Raw genomic sequence first — 15,164 nt, forward strand, 5'->3', positions numbered from 1 at the left:
CCCCCCCTCGCAGCGCCCGGCACCTGCGGGCGGCTGCGCCTTGTCCAAGGGCAGGCGTGTGGGCAACGGGTGTGTGCATGCGCGTGTCAAAGCGGGTGGGGGATATTGAAGGTGCATGTGTGTGTGTGTGAAGGAGGGGGTGTGTTGAAGGGTGTGTGTGCGCATATACATGTGTTTCAAGCCTCCCAGTTAATGCAGGTTTGTTGCCAGGCTGCAGAGGAGGAGGCTGCCCGCCAGGACCAGGGATGCTCCGTCACCCCCGTAAACAACCCCCTCTCCTCCTCTTCTCCCACCCCGTTTTTGGTAGTGGTGGGTCCCCTCCACACAGGTGTTGAGCAGCATCCCGAGTTTCCAGTGTGGCTGGTGTAGCAGAGAGATTCAAGCAGTGAGTGGAGGGTGGTTGGGTTTTGGGTTGGGTTTTTTTTTTTGCTGTGGCAGCTAAGACAGATGTTGGGGACCAGATGTGTAGTGTTCCAGTGACACCAGCGACTTCACGGATAAAGTCTGAGGCTGGGCTGTGACTTTGCTTTCTCGTATGGTTTCCACTGCACATGCAGGAGGGTGGCATCGCCTTTCCCTTTCCTTCCTTCTGAGAAGCAGACAGGGCTCCTGTCTCGCTAAAGTGCTTAGTAATGGGGATGCCATTGGATGTTGGGAAACGTGACAGTGCTGCTACATTCGTCAAGGGTATGTCTTGTATTCAAAGAGGCTGACATCTCTTCGGAAGGCGGATATAACATGCAGCTCTGTTAAGCTGTTTGCTCAAAATGTGTATGGAGAGCACACTTTTTAAAATGCCCTGGGAAAACTAGCATCGTTTACAGGATATCAATACCATTTTATGCTAGGATGGTTTGCAGTAATTTCTCTGGGGAAATATAACAGTGGAAGAGCTGACTGTAAATATCACCAAGGTTTCTGGTTTTTGCTGATTAATTGATTGGACTTAAAAGTGATCCAACTACTGTGGCTTGGCTGGATTGAGCTCCTTGATAGCAATTGCAGTAGACAGCACTTTGCAACAAATACAGTGGTGGCTTTATACTACAGCAGTCTGAATTCATAGAAATGTTGAATAGAATTCCTCTGCTCCATTCTTTGCACTTAGGCAGGATCAGTTCTCTACGCATTTTTTTTTTTTTTTTTTTTTTTTTGCTTTTAATTTTTTCAAATTTTCAGCAGAGATGGTGCCCCTGTGCAAGTAGAAAAACCCTCTGTCTGCCTCTAATGCACTTGTATGACAATTACAGTAGGGTCATCTTTCATCAATTGGAAATTAAGATATTTTGGTCTCCACAGCAGGGGCTGCTGCTAGAGGACCCAAGGGGCTTTGAGCTTTATTAGGTTAGGCCAGAGATGAGCAAAATGGTGGATCCGGCTGGTGGCCAGACTCCGTTTCCCAGCAGCTCCTGTCTGTGTCGCTGCAGCTAGTTTCCATGAAGACCCCAGGGATAGCAGGGCTGTGACATTGCGGGGCCGGGGTTTCCATGGAGACTGGCTCCAGCAGCACTGTCAGGGCACACGGCTGGAGGGGGAGCTGCTCCGGGGCAGTGGTTGGGATGTTGCAGTGATGAAACATGGTCCAGAGCTGGGGCAGAGCCATGATCTGCTGCCTGCACGCCCCTGCTGTGCGTCCTGCCAGCACTTCTGCGTCCAGTCTCCATGGAAACCCTGGTCTTTCACTATCATGGCTCTGCTGCTCCTGGGGTCTCGAGGGAAACCCACTTCAGCAATGCAGGCAGGGGCTTCTGGGAAACAAGGGTCCACTGTGAGCTGGGTCTGGCCTGTAGGCTGGACTTTGCCCGCTGCTGGGTTAGGTGCTTCACAGATGCAGCGTAAGAGAGAGTCCTTGCCCCAAAGAGCTTGCAGTATAGTGCAAAACACAGCAGTGAATTGGATGTGGGAGTCAGACTTCTCAAACCCTTGTCAGAGAGGAGCTAACTCAGTAACTTGGAGATGAGAACAATTTTTGAAACACAGGTCAGCAGTAATTAAATTGCTTTACCTGCAGATCAGCCATCTATAGCTACTATAATTTGGGTGTCTCTGGGCAGTGCTGTTCCCAAAAATGTTAAAAAGAGACTTTTTAAGAATGAGAGTTTCCTTTCTGGGAGTACAACATTTATTTAGTCAAGTTCTGAGGTTTTGGAGCTGATGCAAGTAGGTTCTTACACTCTGGATTTACAGGCAAAAGCTTTTACACCTTGTTAAAATGCCAGCTGTTATTAAGTGAAATAGGTAAAATCTTAACATACATACATGAGTAGAGCACATTCTCATTGCAATCTCACTGATGTTTTGCTCTGTATAGAATTATTTCAGTTATTATTCTACTCTTAATGTGTTTTTTCTTTTTCTTTCTTTCTTTTTTTCATTCTTATGGGTCATCAACAGATTTTGAACCCACAACCTTTGTCTCCAGGTACCAACCATTTCCAGTTCAGTTCTATAGCTGTAACAAGTGGCTGGAAAGCATCTTGTTATCCTGTGTGGAGGAGGCCCTGCAGGGGAAATGCAACATACACATCACATTACCAGTAGATCACATAAGTATTGGTGGGAAAAAGATTTAACTTTAGACATTGGGATACTTGTTTATTCATCCTGGTACTGGGCGTATGTTATGATATAGTGTTTACAGAAGGCAGAAACAAAGAGAAGAAAGCATCTATTTCAGGCATTACTGGGACTGAATGAGGGATCAGTGGACGTAAAAGTGAGTTTCCACCACTTGGCCAAAGGAACCAGATCTTTTGGTGTTCACACAGTAACAGAGTTGTCATTTCCATATGTGGTCTTGCTGCCAGAGGAAGACACAGAGCTTCACTAGATTACAGAAGCATTTGATTTACCTCTATTCCTTTTAAAAGACTACGGAACAGTGTGGGTGGACTTGGGCTTTGTTCCCAGCACTGTGTGTAAGTTCTTAGTTATCTTGATGTGGACAACTGATAAACATCACTTTACTCACCGAAGGTGGTAATATTAAGCTGTGTTTAGTAATAGAGTATGAAGAGGGCAAAGGAATTCTAACAGCCATAGGATTAGAATTTATTACCTCTTGCCTTGCAAATTCAGTGCACCTTCTGCTGGGTTCAGGGACCCTAAGGGACAGTTGGCAGATTGCCTATACCTTAGGTTAAATACAGTAAAAAAGCCAGAGGCTGAATTGATTCAGTTTTTGCAGGTTAGTCTAAGCTGCAGAGATTAAACTGAGAAACAGTTGGACAGACATTCATTTTTGTTTATTCAGGAAATGCAGCCACATGCCTGCAGTGGCTCAGGCCAGAAGCCAGGGGGTGGTAGAGCATTGCTCTCTAGCATATAGCCAGTATAGGCTGTGTATTTGCTTCCTCTTCCTGCTGCCCCTGAGGTCTCTGGGACTTGCAGTCCAGATTCACAGTATCAGGACTCTGCAGAGTTGCTCATCACCAGGGATCCTGGGTTTCCATTGTAAAAAACTGCAAATTCTCTGACAAAACCCCCAAATCCATGATTAAAATTAAAGGCCCCCCCACAGCCTCCCCTGGCCCTGATTGTGTCCTCCTTTGCCCCCACAACAGCCCCCCAGCCCTGCTTATGCCCCTTGAGCCCCACCCACAGCCCCTGCCCCCTTGCCCTGCTGGAAGGGGCCCCTAGCTGTCAGGGCTATGGGACCAGGGACCCAGGTCCACAGCTTCCTGCCCCCAACAGAAGGCAGCTGCAGCAGGAGTACGGAGCCGGCTGCCCTGCTACTCTTGCTGCTGCTGACTCGGGCAGGGCTGGCTCCCAGTGGCTGCGTGCACTTCTGGGGAGCAAGGGGGACCCATGCCCCCAGATCTGTATGGGAGGCAGGCTGTGGGCTTGAGCTCCCTCCCTGCTTCCCTCCCGTGGGGCCTCTGTAGCCCCGCAGGCAAGACCTAGCACAGCTGGGAACAGTAAGGCCATGCCAGGATCTCCTTTTTCCTCCCCCTGCTGGGCCTCCTGTGCCTGCCGCTGCTCTGAGTGGCAGAGCCCTGCGCCGCTTCCTTCAGTGCAGCCCTGCATGCAGGAGGTATATTGCTGGGCCAGCACAGAGCGAGCAGCTGCCCCTGCTGCCCTCCCCACGACTTGGCGTGGCTGGGGACAGAGGAGCCACGCAGTGATCTCCTTAGTAGCAGCTCACTCTGTACTGCCCCAGTGGTGCACCTCCTGCATGCAGGGCTGTGCTGAGGGAAGTGGCGTGGAGCTTCGCCACTCAGAACAGTAGAAGGCATGGTGGTGGGGGGAAAAGAGATTCTGGCACAGCCCTGCTGTTCCCAGCTGTGCTGAGTCTTGCCTGCGGGGCTGCAGCAGCCCCATGGGAGGGAAGCAGGGAGGAGCTCAAGCCCACAGCCTGCCCCCCATACAGATCTGGGGGCATGGGTCTCCCTTGCCCCCTTAGAGTGAACAACACTGAGTGCCCGACTGGCTCCACAAGTCCCCGCTTCCAGCTGGTGCCTCCATGTGCAGCTTCCCTTAAGGGCTGCTGGAGCTGCTTCAGTTGTACCTGCCCCCGGCCAGGCACTCCAGCAGCAAGTGGGAAGATGTAGAGCCAGTCAGGCACCCATGTATTTCCCCAACACCTCCCTGCTTCCACCCCAGCCCCTGAAAGCCCCACATACCACTTCACAGGCTCCGGGAGAAAAGTGAGCCTGACCTAGGCCTTGTGACTGACTAAAAGCTGCAGGCTCCGCCCTTCCCCCTCTGCCTCCCCCTCCCCCTGCCCCTCTGGGCAGGGTTGGGGCTTTCCTGCCCTTTTTGCAAACAGTTCTTGCAGGCAGGCGGGAACTCAGCCACCTGCAGAGCTCTTTGCAAAAGGGGGAAATCCGCAGGTTTCTCTGCTAAAAGAGAAAATCCACATTTTTTTCTTATAAAACCAGGTAATCTATGGTTTTCTCTCTTTTTCCATGGGAAATGGAAAACCCAGACCCCTACGTTAGCACTTCCTCTTCCTGCTTCCAGGTGCCTCTGGGATTTGTAGTCCACAGTCACAGCCAGAAGTAAGTTTTTTAGCAAGGCAGGGCAGCGCTGTACTTGAGAAGGAAAGTTTAGCCCCCCTCCCTGGCCCCAGACCCCAGCCGGGATTTGCCCAGGGTGGCAGTCCCTTCCCCTCTAACCCTTCTCTGCTGGAGCAGGCGGCAAGCCCAGCCACAACCCAGGGCTGGAAAGCATGCTGGGGGACTGTGATTTAACTTGAACCAGGAAGGAGTCTGGGACAGAAGTTTCATAACCTGGTTTGACCTGAATCGGTTAAGTCTGATACTACATTCAGCCAGGTTTATCTTAAACCAGTTTCAGCCATTTTGAAACTGGTTTATGAGCACTGAACTTCTGTTCTGTTACAGGTTTAAACCAGTTTCTGATTACTTAAACTTACTTATGTGTAACTTCTGTCCCTAGCCTTACTGTCTAATTCTTCATATGTCCTCAGGATGGACCCTGTCCATGGGGTTGTGCCATAGACTTTGAGGAAATGTTTGTATCTTCTTCCATTGTCTGAGAATTTGAGTACTCATTCCTCAGATGTAAGAACACACATTGTTCCCCCTTTCATAGATGCCGGTAACAAGAGTAATTAAGTCCATAAACCGATAACTGACCCTTTGTTTAAACCCCAAGAGCCTAATGTGGTGGTTGTGGTACACTGTGGCATGTGGTCAATAAAGGAGAAGTAAGTACCTGATTCTCTTAAAGTGTCAATGGGAGTTGGGCACGGTATCTGGTCCTGCAGAATTGGTGTAAGTTGGTTCTGGATTGTGACCCTAATTCCTGTTTGTTTTTTTCTGCAAATCTCTCCCTTGAAAGTAAGTGGTGACATTTAAAAGAAAAAAACAGCAGCATGGAAGAAAGCTTGTGAACTGAACTTTTGAGTTGGGAGGGTGGCAGGAAGAGGAAGCAAAGCAGAAACTTGTGCAGAGATTAACTCATTCACCAGAATGAGTTTTTAAGATAACAGTCTCTGATGCTTCTAGAGCCCTCTCTATGACCTCTTTTGCTCTGGTAGAAGCGGAATAGCCTTTCATGTTGTTTTAATGAAAACTGAAGATTTAATAATTAGATTTTAAAACTGAAAGCTCTTTGCTTCCGTTGTTTAATGTAATAAAACCTGTATGTGGTCAAGTAATTGCTATAAAAGAGATGTGAACTCTTGATTATAAGCCTGTCATTCATAATCAAGAATACACTTTAATTTTAAAACCCTAAGGTTCTGGGGGAGGGTTGTCTTTATATAGGACTTTCCTAATCTGTCAGAATGTACCCTTCTTTCCTAACTGTTTTGTAGCTTGCATGTATTCCCTGGCAGCAGCATATATAACTGTTTGTTCTAGTTTTTTTTAGATCTTTTCTAAAATATGGACTAGTGCATGTTACCCAAATTATAGCATTTCCTTCTATTTATAGGTTATTTTTCTACCTTGCAGTAGTAATTGCTAAAATGCTATTTCCAATTGTCAGGGGAAATGAAGGAAACTCAATTGACTGTTGAAGCAGAACATTTATTTGCAGAGGGAAGACACCTGCTTAGTAGAATTTGTGCATCCCAGGGAGATGTATTTAAAATCAATGCAGCCATTTTACTCTTAAATTTTCCTGTCAGAGAAGTGACTAATAAGCCATCTCAGAAAAAATTGGTATTTTTTTTTTTTTTTTTACCGGTATTTCAGAAAAGCAGCAGTAAATTGAAACTGCAATACACTGCTCTAGTATTTTTTCTTAATCTAAGGATCTTGTGGAAGTAGAAATCAGCCACTCTTCAAACATGTTATTTCCCTCCTTTGTGTCTGTCTGATTAAACCATTGTACAGCTGCAATTACTATATTAGTCCAGTTATCAAAATATCCTGGTAGGCTGAGAAATGTATTTAAATTTACCCAATAACAACTCTAGCCCATAGAGGTCAGATGCTATTGTCTAGTTCACTATTTGCATTTCCTCCACAAATGCCTTATTTACGAAGAAGTTTGTTCTATTCTAAATGGATGTACCTATTTTTAATTTAAATATAAGGTTGATGGTTGTGTACATTAAATTGCTATGTATATGAACCTAGAGTATTGTTGATGGGTACAATACAGTCCAGATATATTTGTAGTTCAGTACTGACCAACAAAACAAAGGTAATAAGATTTTTTTCCCCTACAGTTTTCACTTTAAGCCATTCTCTTTGATTTAGGCAGCCAAACTTTGTTGATTTCTTCTTTTCTTAAGGAATTCTCTGTTCAGTTACTAAGTATGGTGAAGTACTCTCTGACCTGTATCTAGGGTATCTGAGGTTCTTCATTCAGTATTTAGGCAGTTTATACTAAGTTACAAGGTATCTGATGAATGTGTGAATATTTTCAGAGACCTGAATTTTATAAATGCTTGCTTTCAAATATCGGTTGTCAGACAGCGCCATAGTGTTTGACTTAAGCCTGGTGTGAACTGTGTGGGTTAGGTTCTTGCTCAGATGGATTGTCAGCAGGTCAGAGTAATCAAATTCAGTGGTTATATAAAGGAGACTAATCATGTAACTTTTCTAGGCTGTATAGATAGGACTAAGTTTTGCTGATTTATAGTAAGCTGCAACTTGCTATTTTAAGTCTGGATGGGACTTAAATGGCCTTTATAATGCCTAGGGTATATATTAGTGTAAGTTTAATCTTGGATGGTACTAATGTCACTCAATTGCCATTGAATTGAGAGCAAATATTCCACAAGGGGCACTCAGAAACAGATTTTTAAAGATACATAAGCACTTACTAGGTTTATCTCAGTGGTGTGGGGTGGGGAGGATTTAGAACTGTTTTAGAACAATGAGGGACAACTTTTTGTTTGGCATGTCACAGATTAGCCCTGCACCCTCCCTGAGTGCCACTCTGATCCCTCCCACTACCCAGTCTGCTCTTCAGCTTTCTGTTCCCTGCCCTGTGCTCCATGCCTGATCTCTCTGTTGTTCTGCATTTTGCTCCCTGTCCAATCTGCTGCTCTGATTCCTGCCCTATCTACTTCTGTGCTACCTGTCCCCTCACCTGACCTGCTGTAGGCCACATATGGAGGCTGCCTATGCCACTTAGATTCATAGATGTTAGGGTCGGAAGGGACGAAGGGCACATTGTGCCATGGCCAGGGACACTTGTGCCATGCATGCTGCAGGTTGACCACCTCTTAATTTTAGAAGGTCCCACCAGGTGCCTTTTTGCGTCTTGCGGTGCCTAAGAACCTTTTAAAATATTTGATCCATGCTACATCCAGGATTAGGTTCTAATCATGGCTTTTGGGAGTAAGGGAAGTTATTCCTTTGCTTACTCTTTATGATGGGGGCAGACAGACAGGGACTCCTAGTGTGTGAACATGCTTTTTATGTTATTAATTTTTCAAACTTGTGACATGCTTGTAGACCTAGACTTAGAAGCAGGATTTTCCAGGGCCATTTTTAAACGCAAGATATTCATAATGTGTGATGAATACTTTACAGCACATACAGGGAGAAGCTATTGCATGAGGACTCCTTGTTTCCCATTGTTGACGCTGATTTACCATGTGGTTTTGTACAAGTCACTTGACACTGTCTCCTTCCGTTTCCTTACCTATACAGTGAATATTGGTGTTGTCAAGATTCTTAGGTGAAAGGTGTTTAAGAGCATAACAATATTATGTAATGAGTTTATATACAGGAATGTTACCGCTCGTTTGCACTTGTGTTTACTGCTGCCTCATGAGCACTGCCAAAAGGTTTAGTCTGAGAGCATTTATAAAAATGCATTTGAATAAGTGGCTGTTCAGATCAATGTACTAGCACACTTAAACGAAGAGTGTTTTGATGAATAAACCACATATGGTATTTACTCGAATAGAAGATAACCCTGATTATAAGATGAACCCCAATAATTTGATTCTGTATATGAAAAATGAATAAATTTGTTATACTTTTCCAGGTATAGAATCTAATTATTGGAGATGCTTTGAATGTGTTCCCTTCCTACTGCTACAGCAGGGAGAATAAATCTGGGGGGGTCAGATGGCCCCTTTCTCCTCTCCTTACTGTCAGACCCCTCTCTCCCTGAGCACATGGAAGTGAGGAACACATTTCAAAACAATAACCTTGAAAATAAACATGGCTGTAGCAATTTGTATGTAGTACCCATGCTCTTAGTTTATTCAGAATTGATGCATGTTACCTTTTTTGAAACTGCTGCAGGTTTTAGCACAGGTACTTCATAAACACACTTTTGAGCAGAACTTTTGCACTTATTTATATACAGTACAAACTATGCATGATGTTATAGATTCATAGATTGTTAAGGGTTGGAAGGGACCTCGCAAAATCATTGGGGCTAGCCCCCTGGCACTAGGCAGGAAAGATATTAGTTCAAAGCCAGAGGCTCATGATTTACCATATAATTCATTGGGCTGGGCTCCACCAGAGTTGACAGCATTTCTAGCCGTGGTGACCCCATAGCTCAGCACTGCTCAGTATGTGTGTGTGGGTGTGTGTGTATTCCACATACCCCCCACAAATGAGCCATGTGCTAAGTAGCCCCCCACTCATGACTGGAACCAGGTGTTCTTGTCATGAGTCCTGGGATGGTCTAAACATTTATATGCAGCTGCAACTTCGGGCAACATGGTCTGGCTTCACCTCAGGGAGGGCAGGGCTGCACTAATCATATGTGGGAGGCTGAGAGAGGGAGTGACAGAGGTATTCTGGGTGAACTGTCTGTATGTGTCTGGCAAATGTATTAAAATTTTGCAAACACAAACTAGGTTAAATTAGCAAAGTGAAGCACTCAAAAATTAGGAGGTGACCAGAATTAAGATTTATCTACAATATCAGTTCAGCCTCTTCGCCATGTATGCATTATGGAGAGTGCTCCACATATACACGCATATCAGAAAAGTACATAATTTGCTTAACTGCATAATGTGACTGGTCCCAAGTATTTGCCTTTTGCTTTCATTTTAACAAACAGTGATTGTGTTCATAGTGGTTAAGTACATAACTTATGCTTATAAACTGTCTGTTTTTCCTGCCTACTTTGTGATGTAAGCAGTTAAAAACAGTACAGTTAAATCGGAGAAACTGACTAACAGCCATCAATTCCAAGGCTTCTAAAGAAGAACTGAACTAAGTCCTATCAATTCAAGGCTGCTATTAAAGGCATGAGGCACTATACGGAACATTCAGGAGCCTTAAGGAGGTGAAAAGCTTAGTACAAGCTGTTCCTAGGAGTTAATGAATACGGTTACATGAATTTGTGTATGTGAGATTTTTTTTTAAATCCGAAAGTGATGCATTTAAATGGAGTACCCAGTACGTAGTCTCTAATTATGCCACTGCATGCTGTTTATTATTTTTTAGGGCATCCCCATATCCACTAGGATTTTTTGTTTCAGTCCAAGAACTGTGGAACTCTTCTGTCTCTCATCCTGGTTCATGTCTACTCAGTGTCTGATTCAGCCTACTTCACTAGGTTAGAAATCATGATAGCCGTGTACCTATGTCAGTGATTCTCAACTGGGACACTGAGACATCATTTTAAAGGAGAGTGTGGGGTGCAAAAAGGTAAGTACTTGCTCTTTCCCACATGGCTGCTGTTTGAGAAGGTAAGCACTGCAATAAATTAGTTTTTGAAATGAGGTGCTGCTCAATTTAGAAAAGTTCTGGAACAGTGCCTCAAGTCTAAAAAAGGTTGAGAACCATGAATCTATACAATGTGTACAAATGATGATTATACCATTTTATTCATTCTTTAGTCTTTTTGAAACTTGTCTTAAAAAACAAAACAAACAAAAAAACCCCAAATACTAAGACTACATGAGCAGGATGTGGCAAAATATAGTGGGCAGATGGAAGGGTCAGTATGTGATAAGATCAGTGTGTATTAGGTACAGATGTAATCCAAAACATCATGCTTTGGTAAAGCTGTTATGTATTGCTCTGCTGCATCACAACAGATTTAATGCATCCATGTTTCACCAAATCATAGGTACATCTTATAATTGGGAGCCCCAGTTGAGAATCACTGGCATAAATACAATACTATTATTAGTATTTTTTTCTGTAATAATTGAGATCTTTGCAGATATTTTCTCTGTGTTCTTCCTGGTCATCTTGTATCATGCTTATTATTTAGGGTGCTTCAATAAACAGTTGCCTGCATTTAAGCTAAATTAATTATGTATCTTAAAGTATTCATTCCTTTAATCCAGCAGTGTTCACCTACAATACATCCTGGAAATTTGGGACAGGTACAGTTTTTTTTTTCACCTTTGTACAGCACCTTTTGCTGAGCCCAGGTCCTATTTCACTTATGCCTAAGTGCAGTGGTGTAACTAAGGTGGGGCAACTGCCATGGGCACCAACTTGTATAGGAGGGGAGGTGAAAAAAACAGTTGTAGCTGTTCAGGAGTGATCACATGCAGACCGGTGGCAACTGGAAGATCCCTGGGTGCCTGGTTGTGTCATTAAGCTACTGCCTAATAAATGTGATCCTTTTCCACTCTGCAAGAGTAGGGATGTGAAAGGTTAAATGATAGTTTCATCCAGTGCTTCCCAAACTTTTTTCTCAGCATGACCCCATTTATGACCCCATTTCCTCAATATGACCCCATTTCCTCAGCATGGCCCTTCACTCCCAACCTGCAGTTGCCCCTCACCTCCCAGGTGCCTCAGGGCCAGAGTCTGCAGCTCCCTACTTCCCCCAGCAGTGCCTAAGCCCCAGCTGCTGCCCATGGGTCAAGGCAGCTGCTGTGGCCAGAGTGGAGTGCAGAGCTTGGCTCCCCTCTCCTATCCCCTCCTCTGTTGGTGGCATGGCTGAAGCAGAGCCTGTGGTACGGGAGGATGTGGGCTGCTTGCTTTGGGTTAGGGGCTTCCCACCCTGCTGCCTCCCCATGGGGGCTCTGTGGGCCAGAAGGAGGGACCCAGCATGGGTGGGAGCACCATGCTGCTGTGGCAGTCAAGCTGAGGAATCCCATGGCCACTTGACAGCAGTGGGGACACAAGTCTGTGCTGCTGCTGCGCCTCACCTTGGCGGTCATGGTGGTGTGGTGCTCCCTCCTGCACTGGGTCCCACTCACTGGGCTGTGGAGGTGGCTCTTGCCTGGAGCTGGTCCAGCCTGGCCGCACCCCATGCTCCGTGGTGGGTGCAGAAATCTTAGGGGGCATGTGCCCCCCTGTCACATCACCTTGGCTCCCTCCCAGCCCCCCCTGCCCCCTCTGCCAAATTGCCTGTGGTTCACCCCTCCCGCCCACTGTCCCAATGTGTTGCCAGTGGACTACATGCTCTCCGTTGCTGCTTGGCTGGCACATGCATGTGTACTCACACATACAAGTGATACCCCCTGCCTCTGATCACCCTCCCCTGCTCCCCCTCTACCCCAAGCAGTCCCTTGCAGGCTGGAACTCTGCCAGCCTAAAAGGGGAAACCCACATTTCCCCACGTTTTTTTCATTAAAGGAAGAAATCCGCATTTTTCCGCAGCAAACAAAACCTGGATCCTTCTTTATTGCCACCCCATCTGCTGATGTTGTGATGCACAGATTAAACTGTTTAAACTGCTGGTTTAATTGATAAGTGAAGTGATAACCCATTAGCAAGTAGCTGATCTGAGCTCCCAGCTGCAGCGGTGAACCGTGTGCTCCCAAAGCTGGAAGCTGTCAACTGACCTGGGCTCCCAGCCATGCAAGTGCACCATGTGCAGGGTGCATGTCTGGAAGTCGCAGCATCTGATGAGGATAATCACTAGTTATTAAAGCACATTGAAATGACTCGTTAATCGCATCTTAAATGTAATGTGTGGCAGGGCCTTGGTGTCAAAGCCAAATGACAACATACTACAAAGGTAGATGCATTAATGTGGGACTGTCCAACTTCTAAGTCCCCAGGGGCCACATGCTATTCAGGCTGCATCAGTCAAGCCAGAGGCTACTGGGCTGCATGGATGCTCCTCCCCTCTCCTTTGTATGGCCTTCTACTCATCCTCAGCTCCTCACTTCATTTGCTGTGCTGCCCTGTTGCCTGGGTTGGAGGCAGGAAGTGGCAGATGGTAGAGGGAGTTGCAGCCAGAGTGATGTGGGAAGCAGTGGCTGGGTAAGAGCCTAGGGGCCACAACTTAACCTCTTGTGGGGCTGTCAGTTGGACAGCCCTGCATTAATGGATTTTCAGGCACTTAAGCAGAGTGTAATTATTTTGCACTTTGGTACCTTTATCTACTTACAAGGTGCTTATGAGGAAGAATAGGATCTGGCCATCAAGTCTTTGCAGCAGTATAACTGATAAATAATAGCATATGAACTCCCTTTAGTTGCTAGCTTGATGGTGTTACTGTGATGGGTTACTCGAAAACTTTTAGTGCTGTGTGTCTCCACTTGTACTGTAAATGCAGTTAGAACAGGAAGGGAACATTATTTTAACTGTGACCTCGTAAGAAATATCTTTTTAATAACTTGCACTGAAATGAACAAGGCAGCTTTATCTGCCTAGAGATGAGCAAAATCCTATTTAACTGCATGTTGGGCTTTGATGTACTGCCAAACACTGTTGTCTGTGATAGCTCTGGGAAGCAAGAGGAGAGTGTAGCTTTAGATAAGAGAGGTTTTTGCATGTTTTGAAACCTAGTGCTTCTAGCAGCAGTGCTTTGCCTTTCTTATTTGAATGGGGAACTTTGCTTTTAATTTTCACCACTAAGCTTAATGTTCATGCTTATAAGTAGCTTTTTCTTTTGCAAAATCAATAACATTTCGGCCTAAAGTCAGTTGGAGTTTTAGCATTTGCTTCAACATAGCCAGCCTTTCACACTCAGTGTTATGAACTCAGTAAAAAGAGTTTTAAATTAAACCGTAGCTTAGTGTTGATTTGTTTGCTGCTTATGGCACAGATTATTAAAATAGCTGTATGCACACTTGTGTTAATTTCTTGTAGTCAAGTTATTTAAAAAAAACTAAAAGGTTTATTTATTGATGCTACTATTGATCATATCTTATTGCATGATTTTCTTTCACCACTTAAGGCTATTTCTCATAGCAATGAATGCTACACATAAAAGAATTAAAATTTGGTGTCTTTACCTGTGTTTTCTCTTTATATATTGTGGTTTTTCTCTTTATAAATAAATACTGGGGTGACCAGACCTACCCGCTGTCATTATAGTTTTATGGTAGTAATTGAATGTTTGGGAAAGAAAGAGAGAGACAAATTTGATTTCAAATTTAATTTGCACAACATTCATGCAGATGGTATACAGCAACACATGTTGTAACTGGTTGCTTATGCAGAATGACTGGGTTGTTCTGGCCACAGCAGGTAAATCATAGAATAAATAATTGGTTTAAAACCTCTTACATTTACCTATCCTACCATTGGAAAAGCTAGCTTCCCTTAGAACAGGGGTAGGCAATGTTTTTTGGCTGGAGTGCCGAAAAACACCACAATTCATAGATGTAGGGTCGGAAGGGACCTTGTAGATCTTCTAGTCCGCCCCCCTGCCTGGGCCGGAGAGAAAACTGGGCTCAAATGACCCCAGCCAGATAAACGTCGAGCCTTCTCTTAAAGACCCCCAGGGTAGGAGCCATCACCACTTCCCTTGGAAGTTGGTTCCAGATCCTAGCCGCCCTGACTGTGAAGTAGTGCCTTCTAATGTCTAGTCTGAACCTACTCTCTAACAACTTACGGCCGTTATTCCTTGTTCCCCCGGAAGGCGCTCGGGGGAACAAGGGCTCTCCCAAACCCTGCTGATCCCCACTAGCAAGTTTATAGATGGCCACCAGGTCCCCCCTCAGCCTTCTCTTGTGAAGGCTGAACAGGTTTAGGTCCCGTAGCCTCTCCTCATAGGGTCTGTCCTGCTGTCCCCGGATCATGTGAGTGGCCCTCCTTTGGAGCCTCTCAACGGTGTCCACATCCCTCCTGACGTGCAGCGCCCAGAACTGGATGCAGTACTCCAGCTGTGGCCTGACCAGTGTCGTATAGAGGGGGAGGATCACCTCCTTGGCCCTGCTTGTGATGCATCTGTGGATGCAGGACAAGGTACGGTTGGCCCTACTGACCGTGTTCTCGTGCTGTCGGCCCATGTTCATCTTGGAGTCAATAATGACTCCAAGATCTCTTTCTGCCACCGTGCTTTTGAGAAGGGAGTTCCCAAACCTGTAGGCATGCTGCTGGTTCCTACTGCCCAAGTGCAGCACC

General features: G+C 45.4%; 1 protein-coding gene across 1 annotated transcript in view; it reads left to right on the plus strand.

Annotated features, from left to right (window-relative positions):
• The first annotated feature begins 632 nt into the window (after positions 1–632).
• The window catches only part of DNM3 (dynamin 3), a 127,972-nt gene continuing 113,440 nt past the window's right edge, over positions 633–15,164 (plus strand). Inside the window, exons 1-2 of the mRNA XM_025194182.1 lie at positions 633–687; positions 2,395–2,422. Coding sequence (XP_025049967.1) covers positions 633–687; positions 2,395–2,422 — 83 coding nt within the window. The remainder of the gene's footprint in view (positions 688–2,394; positions 2,423–15,164) is intronic.

This window comes from Alligator sinensis, unplaced genomic scaffold (assembly GCF_000455745.1).
Source record: "Alligator sinensis unplaced genomic scaffold, ASM45574v1 scaffold1040_1, whole genome shotgun sequence".
Lineage (NCBI taxonomy): Eukaryota > Metazoa > Chordata > Crocodylia > Alligatoridae > Alligator > Alligator sinensis.